Raw genomic sequence first — 14,471 nt, forward strand, 5'->3', positions numbered from 1 at the left:
TCTGCATAAGATTGTGCCAGTACTAGGAGTATGGTGAACCAAAAAGAGCGTTTCTAGTATTAGTTACTTAATTACTCGATATTTGTACACAGCGAGTGATGTTTTCTTAAGGTTAATCTACTGGCATGTTACTCGCTTTAGTTAAACTCGTTACATATTGTTGAGTCTCAACATTTTTTTAGTTATTGTCATCTCTTTACTTACATCAAGTACTCGTTTAGATCATTACTCGTTATTAGTTACTCATTAAGACTCGTGTTTAGTTATTTTCATTTCGTATATACACACATAATGTTAAATGACTAATTAGTTATTATTTTTCGTGTTACTTAACTTGTTTCTCTAGGACATTTTACTTTTAATAACCCATTTTCCAACTCGTTTCTTTATTTTTAGGCAGGATTAAAATTTCCAATAACTCTTTAGTCTTCACAGTTAGTACCTTAATTTCTTAGTTATTTAAGCCAATTGGTTTGCATTTTCTTTTACCATTTTAATATGGATTTTGCTTTTAGCCTATTTCTCTTTTGCCTTCTTCGCATTTATCGTTGGCTGATAAGTACTTTTTTGTTGTTTTTTTGTTTTTTTTGTGGTGTTGTCGTTGTGTCGTTGTTGTTGCCAATTAATATTCAAAATTAGCAGCTACAACAACAAAAACTTCTTAACACTTTTGCCGCCTTCTTTTTTTTTGTTTTGTGGGCCCAATGAATTGATGAGGCTGCCAGAGTTTAATTAAGCAAATATTTGAAATTTGATTTCCCATGGCAAATGCAAACTAATTCCAATTTCCTGCTGAATAGAAAAATGAAATATTCATTTGTGGCTGCTGCTACTGCAGATTGCATTATGCAATTATCTTGGTATGGACCTGGTTTTTGTTGCTTTCTTCTAAGTATATTTTAGGAATATAATTAGAAATAAACACTTGCTCACACATTTATGGATAGATAGACGAAACGATATGTATAAGATTTATCTATTGAATGCAATAACAATGAGATGCCAGTAATTAAATGGCAAGTAGAGAGAAAGAGAAAGAGAGTGATTGGTGGGGCGGGGAGGGGAAGCAAATTGTAATGCCACCTGGGGTGGCAGGTGAAAACGTAGCGTCAAAGTAGCTGCAGCATATTGAAACGACAATTAATTTAGACTATTAAATTTCCTCATATTGCATTGCAAGTTGTCGCTGACTAAGCCACATTCCCTTCTAATCAATTAGATTACAACAACAGCAACAAAAAGCAAAGGAACGATTACATATAGACATATATATAGACATTTGTATGTATGTACATATGTCTATACATGCATATAATGTATGTAATAAAGGTATTACATAGGGTCAAGTGATCAAGCTATCAGTGTAATACGCCAGACATATTCATTATTATTATTATTATTATGCAAGTCATTTTGGTTAATGTCGAATATTTTATACGCTATAAGTTTATATTTCATTAGAAAAGAGTTTGGAACATAATTTCGTATAATTATCTTAGCCATATTTCAACATTTCCATTCATTTCCTTATTTACCTAGAAGTTATCCATGTTGAAATGCTTACTCATATCTACCTAGATGTGAGTACATATATCTTCAATAAATCGATGACAATATTCATTTTAAGATAAGCAAAATTTACCAAGTTTTTGATTTCAACATCCATGATTAATATTTATTGCTTGAAAATATATTAAAAATTCTCCTCAGTCAGAAGCATTTTATTAGGGGATTTTCTCTGAATTTCATTTTGTGATTGTTTTTCACTCATTCATTCATATGAATATTGAAATTGAAATGCAAAGAGTTGACTTGAAACAAGTTCAAGGTATTTGCCGAGTCTTTTTTTTTTTGCTGCCGAAACTGTCTGGCGGCGGCGATGGCGCTTCTTATCTTATCGGTTATCTGTTGAAATAACCGAAAAGCGGCAAATACCATTTAAAATTTTACCAAGTTAAAGAAGAGGCAAATGTTTAAAAGAGAGTGCCCGAATACAGCAAAGCGAAAGTGTTGTTAGAAAGCCTAACTAAACTGACTGACTACCTGGAGTACAATCGCCAAGTGGCAGGTAGTGAGTGAGTGAATGAGTGGGTGAGTGCCCATTTGAGGCAGTGTCCTTGTCCACTTGAAACAAGTCACCTTTTAATGATAGATCTCAAGTTTATGTTGCCATAACAAGATCATTATCAGCTGGCACTCTCCCACTGTCTCTCTCTCTCGCTATGGCTGCTTAGCTTTGATAAGAAACCTGTGATAAGCCGTCTATTTTTGTATATACCCTGTAATTATATGGTAAAATGTTTGGCAGACAAGTAGCTAGAAATAATTTGTTTCATGCCATTTCTAGATGAGAACTAAAAGAACTTTCTTTAGATTTGATCTAGTAAAATATAAGTTTATAGGATATATATACTTATATAGGCATTTCACTTAATTCTGTGATTCCTTAGCCTATGTTAATGTTTGCAAGTGTTTTTTCTTCCTTCAAATTCGTTAACAGTTGTCTAGAGCAAAGAATAAGAAGAAGCATAGTGAGGAGAAAACAACCGATAGGTAATCGATAAATGCATTAGAAAATTTTCTTAGAAGACATTATGATATTATTTACAGAGTATTTGCAAATCGGACTCAATCCACTTGATATACATACTGATTTGTATTTTGCACTATGTGGATGAGGTGTGAATGTGTGTGTGTGTGTGTGTGTGTGTGTGTGTGTGGTCTTGCCGCCTTTAACTGTCAGCTGTTGTGCCTTCGTTTCGCTTTGAAACATTCGACAAACGTAACGTCTGATCGTGTGTCGCTTGTTTCGGTTTTTTTCTATTTTTTTTTTTTTTTTGCTTTACGTTAATAGAAGTTTGAAAATTTAAATCACTTCAGTTCAGTTCAGTTCCTTCCATTATCGCGTCAAGAATTGCAGAACGAGAAACGGGAACGGAAACTCAAAAGTGTTATATACATATATATTTATTTGTTGTTTGTTATATTTTTTTATTGTTACCTGTGCCGCTCTTTTATCGTTCTATCTCTTTGGTTTTTTGTTTATATTACAATAAATCAATTGGAATATCAATTCACATATACTCCAAGTGTCTGTGTCCGTGTGTGTGTGTGCGTGTGTGTGTGCGGGGGTTTCCAATGTTTAAGTGATTTTTTATTTCAAATAAAAGTTACAACAAATAATAATAATAATAATAAAATTCGCAAAAGCCTACAAAATGTTTACCTCACATTTATGGAATTTTTACGAACTGGATTTTGGTAGGTAGCAAAAAAAAAAAAGGGCTTTAAACTCTTCCCTCCCCACTCCCCTCAATGTTTTATATGCCTTTTTGATGTTGATTTGGAAATTGCATTGATTTTGCATACTTTTGATTACTTAAAATAACCTTTTGGCTTTTTGGTAATTTTGTCTTGACCGACCATTCCATTTAATTTTGCTTCCTTTTGGGTTCAAATATTGTTTGTTTGGCCTTGTTAAGAGAAGAGGTTCAACCGCAAAACCAAAAAATCCACTTTGAAGCAGAGCCAGAACTGAGATTTTTCTTTCACAGTCCATGATCGAATCTTTTTTTACGTTTTAAGCGTAATTAAAGCCAACTGGAAACTCTATTAAGGGAATAGTTTGTTGTTTTGTTTGGCTGGAATGGCAACTAGTACAAAGAGTAGTAATCTTTTAGTATTTACAGAAATTATGAATCTTTATCTCAATTGAATGCAAAGTTGTTGGCTTTGTTTGCTTATTTACCTTTACAGCTCTTGCCCACTTCTCCTTCTTCCCTCTCCCTCTCTCTCTCTCTCTCTCCTTTTATGTGTGTGTGAAATTTATATCTAAATTTTAGCAAAGTAACATTTAACATTTTCTCGTTTTGATTTCTATTTTTAGCTTTGCTTTTTAGCGGTTCATTTTATACTGTGCGTCTATGTATATATATATGTGTGTGTGTGTGTGTGTGCGTATTTTCTTTCGAGATTTTTTTTTGGTTTTATTTTATGATTAAGTTAGCAACTTCTTCAGTTTGCCAGTTTGCCAGTGTGTCGTGTGGATGCTGAAACAATTTGTACTGGTCAATGGGTCGTATACTTGATTTGATTAACGTTAACGTCGCTGCCACTGCAGTTGGACGACGGCAGCAGCAATGGCATTTTGTTGTTGTTGTGTATTTTTTTCACATAATTTTTTGTTCACTTTTAGATAAGATTGGCAAAAAAAAAAAAAACAAAAAATTGTTAACTAAAATCAGAAATCCAAGCAGCTTGTCGCGTGACCCAATACCCTGTAATCAGTATTCCAATTGGGGCATATCTGACCAACTATTTTGTTCATGAAAATCATTTTTATATGATTTATAAACCCGAAGAAATTCAATTTATAATGGATTTAAAGTGCTGCCTCATTAGGTTTTTGTTTTGGTACAGGGTATTTCAGCGGTTGATACATTGATTTAAACTAATTTTTTTTTGCTAATATGAAAACAAATATTGAAACGTTTCATACACTAGAAAAGAATGCTTTGAATATGTCGAAATTGTCGTTGTATTGATTGAAAGCGTGAATATATAGAACTTAGTTATTGTTGGAGAATCAAATGGATTTCAGTTTCGTTTTCTAATATTCTTGAAGTCTTCGTTTTACTGTCTTTCAACTTGGCTTGAGCTTAGTATTTTGCCTTTGTCTTGGTTACTTTTTACTGCAGTCCTTTTACTTGTCAATGGCATCGTTTTTCTCTTCTTTGCACACTTTTGCTCACCTTTTGGCTTATCTCACTGCGGTTACTTCCTTTTGTGTGTTTCATCTATTTGATCTTTAGCCATCAGTCTTCTAACTGATTCATTCCATACTTTATTCCATACCTGAGCCTTTGGTTTAAAACAATTATAGCGAAAGGTTTTTCTTTTTATCTTAAAAGCTTTGTCATCATATGTGTCCCTCAAGCAGATATAAAAAAAACTAAATTGGTGAAAATTCTTAAACGTTTAATTGCTAAAAATATATTTAAAGGGTATATAAGAAATTAGGTAATCAATAAATGGCAACAAAGTCAAAAGGATTAAGTTGCAAAAAAAGAAATTGTGTGCAAATGAGATTTCAGGGCACAGAGAAAAGTGCCCTGTGAAGAGCAGTAGAAAAAAAGTGAATGAAAAATTTGGTTTCAATCCTTTTTTGAACTTTTGTATTGCATTCACCTTTCCAACTGTTCAACTGTTGCTGCGTTTCTCACGTTTGGGCTCAGGGACATTGATATCGACATCAGCAACGACATTAACCCAATTACAGCAAAAAGGGCAAACCCCCATTGCAAAACAAAGACGGCGGCCTCGACCCAAGAGGTGGGGGGGCGGGAGGGTGACGGGGGAAATGTCAAACCGTCATCAGATGCAATATTTTTGTGTTTGCAATAATCCTCCTGCAGGATGCCAGCATCCATTTAACTTTTCGGTGGGGGTGGGGGGGACGACTACTCACTTTCACTTTGTGTCTTTATTCAACCGTTTTCTCATGTTGTTTTGTTGTTTCTCTTCTCTCTTGTTTTTTTTTTCCTTTTTCGTCAGCAGTCGCGTCGTCAGTCGGTCAGCTTAATGGCCATGCCGCCAGGCGTTCTAGTCAACGATAGTCGGGCCAATTCCACCGATGACATACAAATCGCCCTGGCGCCTCATATCCAAACGTATCTAAGTCAAACCGGACGACGGCATTCCTGTTGCAGCGTCATGCTGCCAGTGGCCTTTGAGCGGGCCGCTGCCAAATCCTGGCTGGATCCCAAATTCGATTCGGCAGTGCTGGAGGAGCAGTTCCAGGCGAGTGTATTTCCGCATGTTCGCATGCGTTACAGGTAAGTCAATTGACCAATTGGAAACCAATTTCCAAGCCACGTTTTTTTTATGCATAGAAAGATTACGATCCTGTTCGACTTCAATCAGCATTCAATAAGTTGCAGTTTTTACAAATCTTTGCTCAGTTTCGACTATTCTGCCAATTGAATTCAATATTACATAGCTACGATGAAGCCATGGCTTAGTGTTGTTGCCATTGCCTCACCTTCGACTCCAACTCCAATTGCAACTTCAGCCGAATTGTGGGCTCTTCTATCTGCTTTTGCTCCTTCCTGTCCGTTGTAAGCCATAAACCAACTAGCGCAAGTCCAACTCGTGCACGTGCATGCAATCAACACGATGGCAGTAACACAGAAAAAAAAAAAAACACACAGCAAAAAAATGGGCAACATGCTCCAAGCGGGACACCAACATGCGCACCAACATTTCGTTTCGTTTGAGGCTCCTATGGGAGGGTAAACGAGGGCAAATTAGTTGTGAACTGCGCAGGATGGCAAAATTGCTGCCATAAATGCTTGGCTTGGCTTGACTTGGCTTCGACTTGGCATCGCGTGTGTGTGTGTGTGAGTGTGCCTTGAACGGTGTAAAGGTGGAATGATTGGGTGGAGTTCACAAGGCATGGGTAAGCGGTAAGGGGTTTAGTATTGGCACCCAGCAGCGTCGTCGTTGTCGTAGTCGTTGCAGGTCAATGCCATTTCGGGCCATTTCGGGCCATTTGGCGGCCAATTGCAGCAATTTTCGCGTGCCGCACACACACTCACACTCACACACCATCGATCCATGCCACCCAACCACCTTTGACCGCCCAAAGATATATAGAGTTTAGTGTAAAAGTTTTTAGCTCATATATTCTGTTATCATATTTCATAAAGACTTCACAGGGCTTACCTTAAACCGTTCCCATTGTCTTGAACTAATTCAATTTAATTAACCAATTCGCTGTCTCCTTCATCCGTTCTCCAAGACTCTCAAGCCACTCGGGCTTGCCGGTTGGCCATTTGCTTCACTTCATTCATTAACAATGGCCCGAGATTAAATATCCCTGGCCCTGGCACGGCTTTGGACAGTTCTTGTCGTTAATTTGATGAGCTTTCCTGCGAATCCTGCAGCCTGCACTAAAGTGGCGCAAGTTTGTCTAATGAATGCACCACAGTTACGCACCACACAAATGCAAGCGCTGAACTTACGTCAATGACATAGGCGAAGGCGATGTTGATGGCCATGGCGACGAATGAACAAAAGTTTATCTCCCCCTACTCTTCTCTACCTCTTCTCTCCCACACACACTCATACTTTTTCTCTTGTGTGGCCTGTTTTAACAACCGTAAACGGTAATTAGTATAAATGTCCCTTCAACTCGGCTGCCTCGAATGGGTTTGCGAGGACCTGTTGTTGAATGTTTGTTTGCTTGTTTGCAAGAAACTCAAGTGCTACCTCAATCTAAAAAGGTTTTGGCCTCACGTTCGGCAGAATAATATTTAGTCATCGCGCGCACACACACACACACACACATACAGAAATGCTTTTGTCGCATTTGAGAGATCAAACTTTAAGCTGCAATCAAAATTTAAAGCATACATTTAGGCTTTACTCTCAAAGAAGACAATTAATTAATGTGCTAAAAATACTTATAAGATAAATGCAAAATTAAATATTTTTCCATTATTTTCAATCACAAAAGTTGTTTGCTAACTTGGCCAAGATCAAGGAAAATTAAATTATATATTATTAATCAAAGTCTTATTAACAAACAAAAAAAAAACTTTAAAAAACTTTGAAATATTTATTACTAAACTTTCTTATATTTTTCTTTTGTTTTAAAATAGGAATTAAAAATATAGATAGACTAAATGTATAAGTGAACTAATTTGCCAGGGTACTTAGGGTTGTCCTTTTAAGAGCCTTCTTATCCTTAGACGGACTATCTGCAACACCTGCTAAGCAAATTCAAAAACTAAATGATTCGATTGCTTCTTTCTTTTCTTTTTTCTATTTTGTTTAGATTCACATTATCATATATTTTACTATGCTCTTTGGCCTGGTGTCTGTACTTTGTGATCGATGGCGGATCTGAGGATTTCTGGCGTCCCATATCCACGTCATTCTCAATGATGTCGCTGGTTACCATAATGGCCATGTGTTTCACCCATTGGGATTTGTATAGACAACATCGAACTCTGACCTCGGCAGTGACCGCTCTCCTAATGTGCAGCGCATCGCTTGCGTTTCTCACCTACACGGGCCGGGCGTTCAGTCCGCTGGGTCATTTTGCCATTTGCCTAGAGATTATTCTGCTCATCTATACGGCTCTGCCCATGCCATTGTGGTTGAGTGCCAGCATTGCCATCTGTTATTCCATAGCCTTTGAATTGGTATCCCACATGGTTATTGGCCAGAGTGCCATCCATGGCGGGGTGGGAGACAGCAGCGGCAGCAGCAGCACAAACACCGATCCCAGCCATAAAATACTCATGCTCCGGATTATGGCACATCTGAGTGTCCATTTGGTGGGAGTACATGTCCTTGTGATGAATCTGGTACGAATGCGTGGAACTTTCATGAAGGTGGGCCAAAATCTACTTGTGCGTCGGCAACTCGAAATGGAAAAGCAACTCAAGGAGAAGATGATACACTCGGTGATGCCACCCAAAGTGGCCGATATGCTGCTCAATGAGGGCGGAAGTGCCGGCCTCGATGCCGGCGGAATGCCACCAGAATCCCATTATATGCGTCCACGCGCCTCGAACGATGTGAAGAGCCTTTTTCGACCCTTTCACATGCACAGCATGGAGAATGTTAGCATCCTTTTTGCCGATATTGTGGGCTTCACTCGCATGTCCTCCACCAAGACAGCCGAACAGCTGGTTGAGATACTCAACGATCTGTTCGAGCGATTCGATGATCTCTGCTCGCTAAGCGGCTGCGAGAAGATCTCCACTCTGGGCGATTGCTATTACTGTGTCTCCGGCTGCCCAGAGCCACGTGTCGATCATGCCATCTGTTGTGTGGAAATGGGTCTGGGCATGATCGATGCCATGCGCTGTTTCGATGCCCAGCGCCATGAGGGCGTCAAGATGCGTGTGGGTGTCCACACGGGAACAGTTCTATGCGGCATTGTGGGCACGCGACGTGTCAAATTCGATGTATGGAGCAACGATGTCAGTTTGGCCAACAAGTAAGTAATCTCCAAAGCTATCGACATCATATGAAAGAGAAAAGCTCCATTTTCAACAAATTTTTGATTTCGATTTAAAAAGACTTTTTCAATGAATGACCTCAGCTTAAAGAAGAAGATTTTAATATTCGTTTCAAAATTTGATTTTTCACCCCAACCAAAGCGGATTTGAGATGTTGAATGGGCATAATTTGACCCCTTAAGTATGCAATATACTGTTGAATAATTTTTTTGTAATCAATACAACGAATTTTGGATACGCCCTGTACCCTAACAATTCGGTATACAAAATTTTTATCGAGCATAATTTTTAAACAAAACGTTGTTATCTTCTACTGTCTATTGCATATTTTTGGGGGTCTAGTTTTTCATATATTTCCTTTTAAAATGTTAGTTAAAGATCTTAAACTCTAATTAATTGTTCTTTTTAATTAAATTGCCTTAAATGTAAAAGTTTTTAAAATCAAACAACTTTGTGATGTAATTGTTTGATGTTAAGTCAATTTGCTTTACTGATTTAGCAGATGCTTTCTAATTTTCTTATAAACAAAGTAAATTTATTAATTTGTGAAAATATATGAAAAGTTCTTAGCGGTCGTAGAATTGTTTACAATTCTAAAGATTGTTTATTCCACTTGGATAATTGCATTTTAATGGATATTTACTGTACTCGTTGATTAGATAATTACAATAACTTGCAAACTCTTCAATACAGAATGGAATCGTCGGGCAAACCAGAGCAAGTGCATATCTCGCAGGAGACGTCAAATTTTCTGGGCGATGCCTACTACCTGGAAGAGGGCGAAGAGGTTTTCGGTGAGTTCTCAAAGAGGGAGAGAGAGAAGTGTGAAAAGCCTTGCTTAGGGTGTTGGTTTTTTTTTTGTTTCAGGTCATCGCACTTATTTTGTTGTGGGTCGTCGTCGGGACAACTCACGGGCCAATAGCTTGAGTCCTAGCATGCCATTGAATGGAGCCGGTGGTAGTACTCTCCTTTTGCCTGGTTCTCATGCCGCTGGCGTTGGCGGTGCCGCTTCATCTTCGTTGTCCCAGAGTGCGACGAATATTTCGGTGGTGCAGCCAAATGTGCCGCCAGCTTCGCCAGTGGGTCAATTGTCCAATTCACTGAATCCCTCGCCGGTGCTCTCGATGCGACCGCGTCTCACATCGCTGAGTATGAAGCTGCGCAAGAAATCGCAGAGTCGGGACAGGGATCTGGAGCGGGGCATTCATCATCCGGCAGTGGCGGGCATACCCCCAGTTATTGTGGTCCGTGAACGACCCAAAATCATAATCACAACCAAATCTCTGCCAGGCAGTTTGGACTCGGACGAGCAGCAACAGCAATTGGCTGGTCTATCGCCACCACTAACATCAACAGCAGCGAAAATCAAATCACGAGTCTGGCGAGTGCCAAGATTTCTAAAGCGAGGCTCCAGCCATTCCGAGAAGAGCAGAGGAGAGGAGAGGGGAAAGATGAAATCGAAGAGCAAAGAAGAACAAAATTATCTTTTCCATTCGCATCTAAATCATCATGCGGGCGATGAGACATTGGCCTTCATTGATCCCACAACGGGTGGAATGGGCATGGGCAATGGCAATGGCAATGGCAATGGCAATGGAGTGGGCGTGGGCGTGGCTGGTGGCTATCAGCAGCTGCCCGTATTGGTGGAGAGCTCGGGCAGTAGTCGTCTTTTGGATATACCAATGGCTAAGCCAGTTTTACATCATGCGGCCACATCGACAGCTTTGGCCAGCAGTGTACTAAGATCTCCAGATGGCTTGGGATTGGGTGGTGCTTCTGGTGGTGGTGGTGGTGGCTGCTGTTCACCTGGCCAGTACTCCATGTACGATGACATCATCGATGTGCGCTCCTACATTAGTCAATCGCGTAGTGATATATCCCCCTTTGGCCGTTCGGGCAGCTATCGTTCTCAATGTGGACGGCAGTCGACAAGTGGTGCTGGTGGATCAGGAGGAGGAGCAGCAGCCACTAATACTGAACAGTCACCATTACCAAGACCACGAGCATCTACATTGACCACTGGTCGTCCTACAGGCAGTGGAACTGCAGCAGCAGCAGCAGGAGGAGGAGGAGAAGCTAGCACCAGTGCCAATGCCAATGCGAATGCCAATTGCTCATCTTTGCCACCGCCGCCACAGCCAACACATTCGCGCAATTCGAGCATTTGGCCAGACGGATTAAGCATCTGCCCGTCGGCCACTTCGCGCAAGGATTCGGGCATCAAGAGCAATTCCCGTCGCTCGTCCATACAACAGCAGATCTATGCCCTGAATCAATCGGCCATCAGTCAGCATCGTGTATCGGGATATTTTACCAGTTCCACCTCTAGCATTTCGAATCTGGGCGAGATTGGAGCAGGTGGCATTGGCATGGCGGTGGCTGGCATCGGTGGTCACCATTTGGTCCAGGCGCCGCCACCTCAACCATTGATGATGATGCCGCCGCCATCATCACAGATGGCAGATCCATTGGCCGCCTGTCTGCAGCAATTGCGCAAGCAATCCGATCTTCAGCTGATCCGATGTGTCCGGGACAATGCCAAGTCGCAGCGTAGTTATCTGGTCAAGCCGCCGTTGCGGCGTTTTAGTTTGTATTTCAAGTCCCGCCAATTGGAACGTGATTTCCGGTCGAAGGCCCATCGCTTTGGCACCGAGAACGAAACGGAAGGACCCCCCACATTGGCCACGCCCCGCTATAATACCTACATCGATATATTTGTGGGCATTGCTGTCTACCTATGCATCTCAATATCCTTGTTCCTGATGACCCAGAACACAGTGACTCCCAGTTTTCGTCTGTGGGTCACACTCTTCTCCTGCTTCACGGGCATTCAGGTGTTTGCTCTGTTTCTATTCACCCGTCAGATGTGCCGACGTCATGGGAGCACAATAAGATTAAGATCCAAGTCGGCAGCCAGTGAATTAATGCCAGAGACAACATCAACGAATCGACCAGATGGAGCCACTGACTCTGGTGGCGATGGAGGAGGAGGCGGGTTAGGCGGAGGAGGCGGCGGTGGAGTTGGCACTTCTTGTGCTGATCGCATCTTCGAGGCCATATCCAGTTGGTATCCTTGGCACATTTGTCTGGCCGTTCTAATGGCCATGCCAGTCCTTTTGATCATAGCCAACTTTCTATTACTCGATCTGGAGCAATTGGAGGCATTCGAATATCATTATGGTTTCCTCATCTTTGTCTGCATTGTGCACTTTTGCAATTTCACCCAATTGAACTGCTGGATGCGTAATGTGTTGGCCTTTCTGGCTGCCCTTTGTTTCATTGGCATTGCCGTCTCCCAGTTGACTGTCTATTCGAGTCGCAATGGCGGTCTGGAGGACGGAGAAGATGAGGCCGAGTCGCAGGAGAGCAGCAGCAGCAGCAGCAGTAGCAGTTCGTTTATTAATGAGGAAATGAAATGGTTCCATGACTATCATGTGGAAATCTATTTGGACTTACTATTGATCCTGGTTCTTGTTTGGTTCCTCAATCGCGAATTCGAAATCGGCTATCGATTGACCTTCTATGGCAATGCGGTGGCCAATCAGGATAAGGTGCGTGTCCAAAATATGAAGAATCAAGCGGATATGTTGCTACACAACATCATACCCAAGCATGTGGCTGAGCACTTAAAGAATACGGCAAAGTATTCGGAGAATCATCACAATATCGCCATCATATTCGCTTCGATAGTGAATTTCAATGAGATGTACGATGAGAGCTATCTGGGGGGCAAGGAATTTCTGCGTGTCCTTAACGAACTGATCGGCGATTTTGACGAGTTACTCTCCCGTCCGGAATTCCGTGCGGTGGAGAAAATCAAGACGATTGGTTCGACATTTATGGCAGCCAGTGGCTTGGATCCTTCGCATCGGGGCACAGGAAACGAGCATATACACACGCTGATGGAATTCTCGATTGCCATGCAAGAGGTGGTGGATGCCTTCAATAAGGATTTGCTGGAATTCAATTTGATATTGCGCATTGGCATGAATATCGGCGATGTGACAGCCGGAGTGATTGGAACGAGTAAGCTGTACTATGACATCTGGGGCGATGCCGTCAATGTGGCCTCACGCATGGACTCGACAGGAGTTCCCAATAGAATACAAGTGGGCAGTGATTGCTTGCAGTTTCTCAATGCCCACTACGAATTCGAGCCGAGGGGCAAGGTATACGTCAAGGGCAAGGATCACATGGAGGTGTTTCTCTACACCGGACGAAGGCAAATCCAATTGGATGATGGCATTGATGCTGTCGTAGATAATCCCATAGCTGAGCAAGTTGTCAATGGTGAAACGAATGACACGACTAGCATGAAGGAGAACAACGAAAGGAATGAGGATGACGATGAGGATGAGGATGAAGGGGACTTACAATCCAGCGAAACTACCACGCTCTTTAAGTCCCAGAACTCGTTGCAGGCAAACGGAAATGTTCAAGACGAAGAAGAAACCAGAGACGGAACCATTAACGTTAATCCAACACAAATGGAAACATAAGCAACACTTGACTTGAAATGGTTTCACATACAAGAAAACAACATCAACAACAGCAACAACAGCAACAACAACAACAACAAAATGTAACTGCATTTAACGCGCTTGGATAAAACGGGATAAAATCTGCAAGGATAAACTGTATTTTTGTGATATGTAACTAAGGAATAGGATTTGAATAGTAGCAAGTTTGTATTTACAATAGTTGTCGGATATATATATATGTAAGGGCATATATTAAATATATATTTTTTTTCGATTTGTTTGTTATTATTGAAGATAAAGTTGGATATGAATAGAAATATATAGAAAGATTGAGATCGATAAGATGATTATAATGAGATGAGATGATGATGACGATGATGATGATGATGATGATATACCATACTCTCTTCTAGCATTGTTATCCAAGTTGTTTTTAATGTAAACTATTGAATATGTATTAATATATTAATTATATTTATGTGTATATGAAATTATAATTAACTGTATGTATGTAAATGTATTGTAAATGTGCTTGTTAGTTATATATTACTTTTACTGTATTATTATTATTATATGTAATTATTTTTCTGTTCCAAAATTATTTTTTTCCCTTTTTTTGTAATGTCTAGCCTAAATTTGTTGTTAAGTTCATAAAAAGAAAAACAGAAAAAACCGATAAAATACTAAACTAAAAATGGAAAATTGTGGCTTTAAATGTGTATTTAATTGTGTGTGAGTTAGTCTATGGCAAAAAAGAAAAAAACAAAAAACAAGACAAAAAAAAAGTTAGTTACCCTTCTCCCAGTAACACAAAACTAGAGAAAAAATACAAAATAAACGTTAATATATATATATATCTATGTATAGTTGAGATATACAATTGAATCTAAATAGCATAAATGTGTATTTGTTAATGTTCAAGTTTCAAATGCGTAAAACAAAAAAAATAAAATCAAAA

The 14,471-nt window shown here is 40.1% G+C and overlaps 1 protein-coding gene across 1 annotated transcript in view; it reads left to right on the forward strand.

Annotated features, from left to right (window-relative positions):
* The window catches only part of LOC6641108 (adenylate cyclase type 9), a 28,379-nt gene extending 14,600 nt beyond the window's left edge, over positions 1-13,779 (forward strand). Inside the window, exons 2-5 of the mRNA XM_047011136.1 lie at positions 5,557-5,834; positions 7,838-9,010; positions 9,726-9,826; positions 9,900-13,779. Coding sequence (XP_046867092.1) covers positions 5,557-5,834; positions 7,838-9,010; positions 9,726-9,826; positions 9,900-13,531 — 5,184 coding nt within the window. The 3' untranslated portion in view covers positions 13,532-13,779. The remainder of the gene's footprint in view (positions 1-5,556; positions 5,835-7,837; positions 9,011-9,725; positions 9,827-9,899) is intronic.
* Positions 13,780-14,471: the final 692 nt, after the last annotated feature.

This window comes from Drosophila willistoni (genome assembly GCF_018902025.1).
Source record: "Drosophila willistoni isolate 14030-0811.24 chromosome XL unlocalized genomic scaffold, UCI_dwil_1.1 Seg141, whole genome shotgun sequence".
Classification (NCBI taxonomy): domain Eukaryota; kingdom Metazoa; phylum Arthropoda; class Insecta; order Diptera; family Drosophilidae; genus Drosophila; species Drosophila willistoni.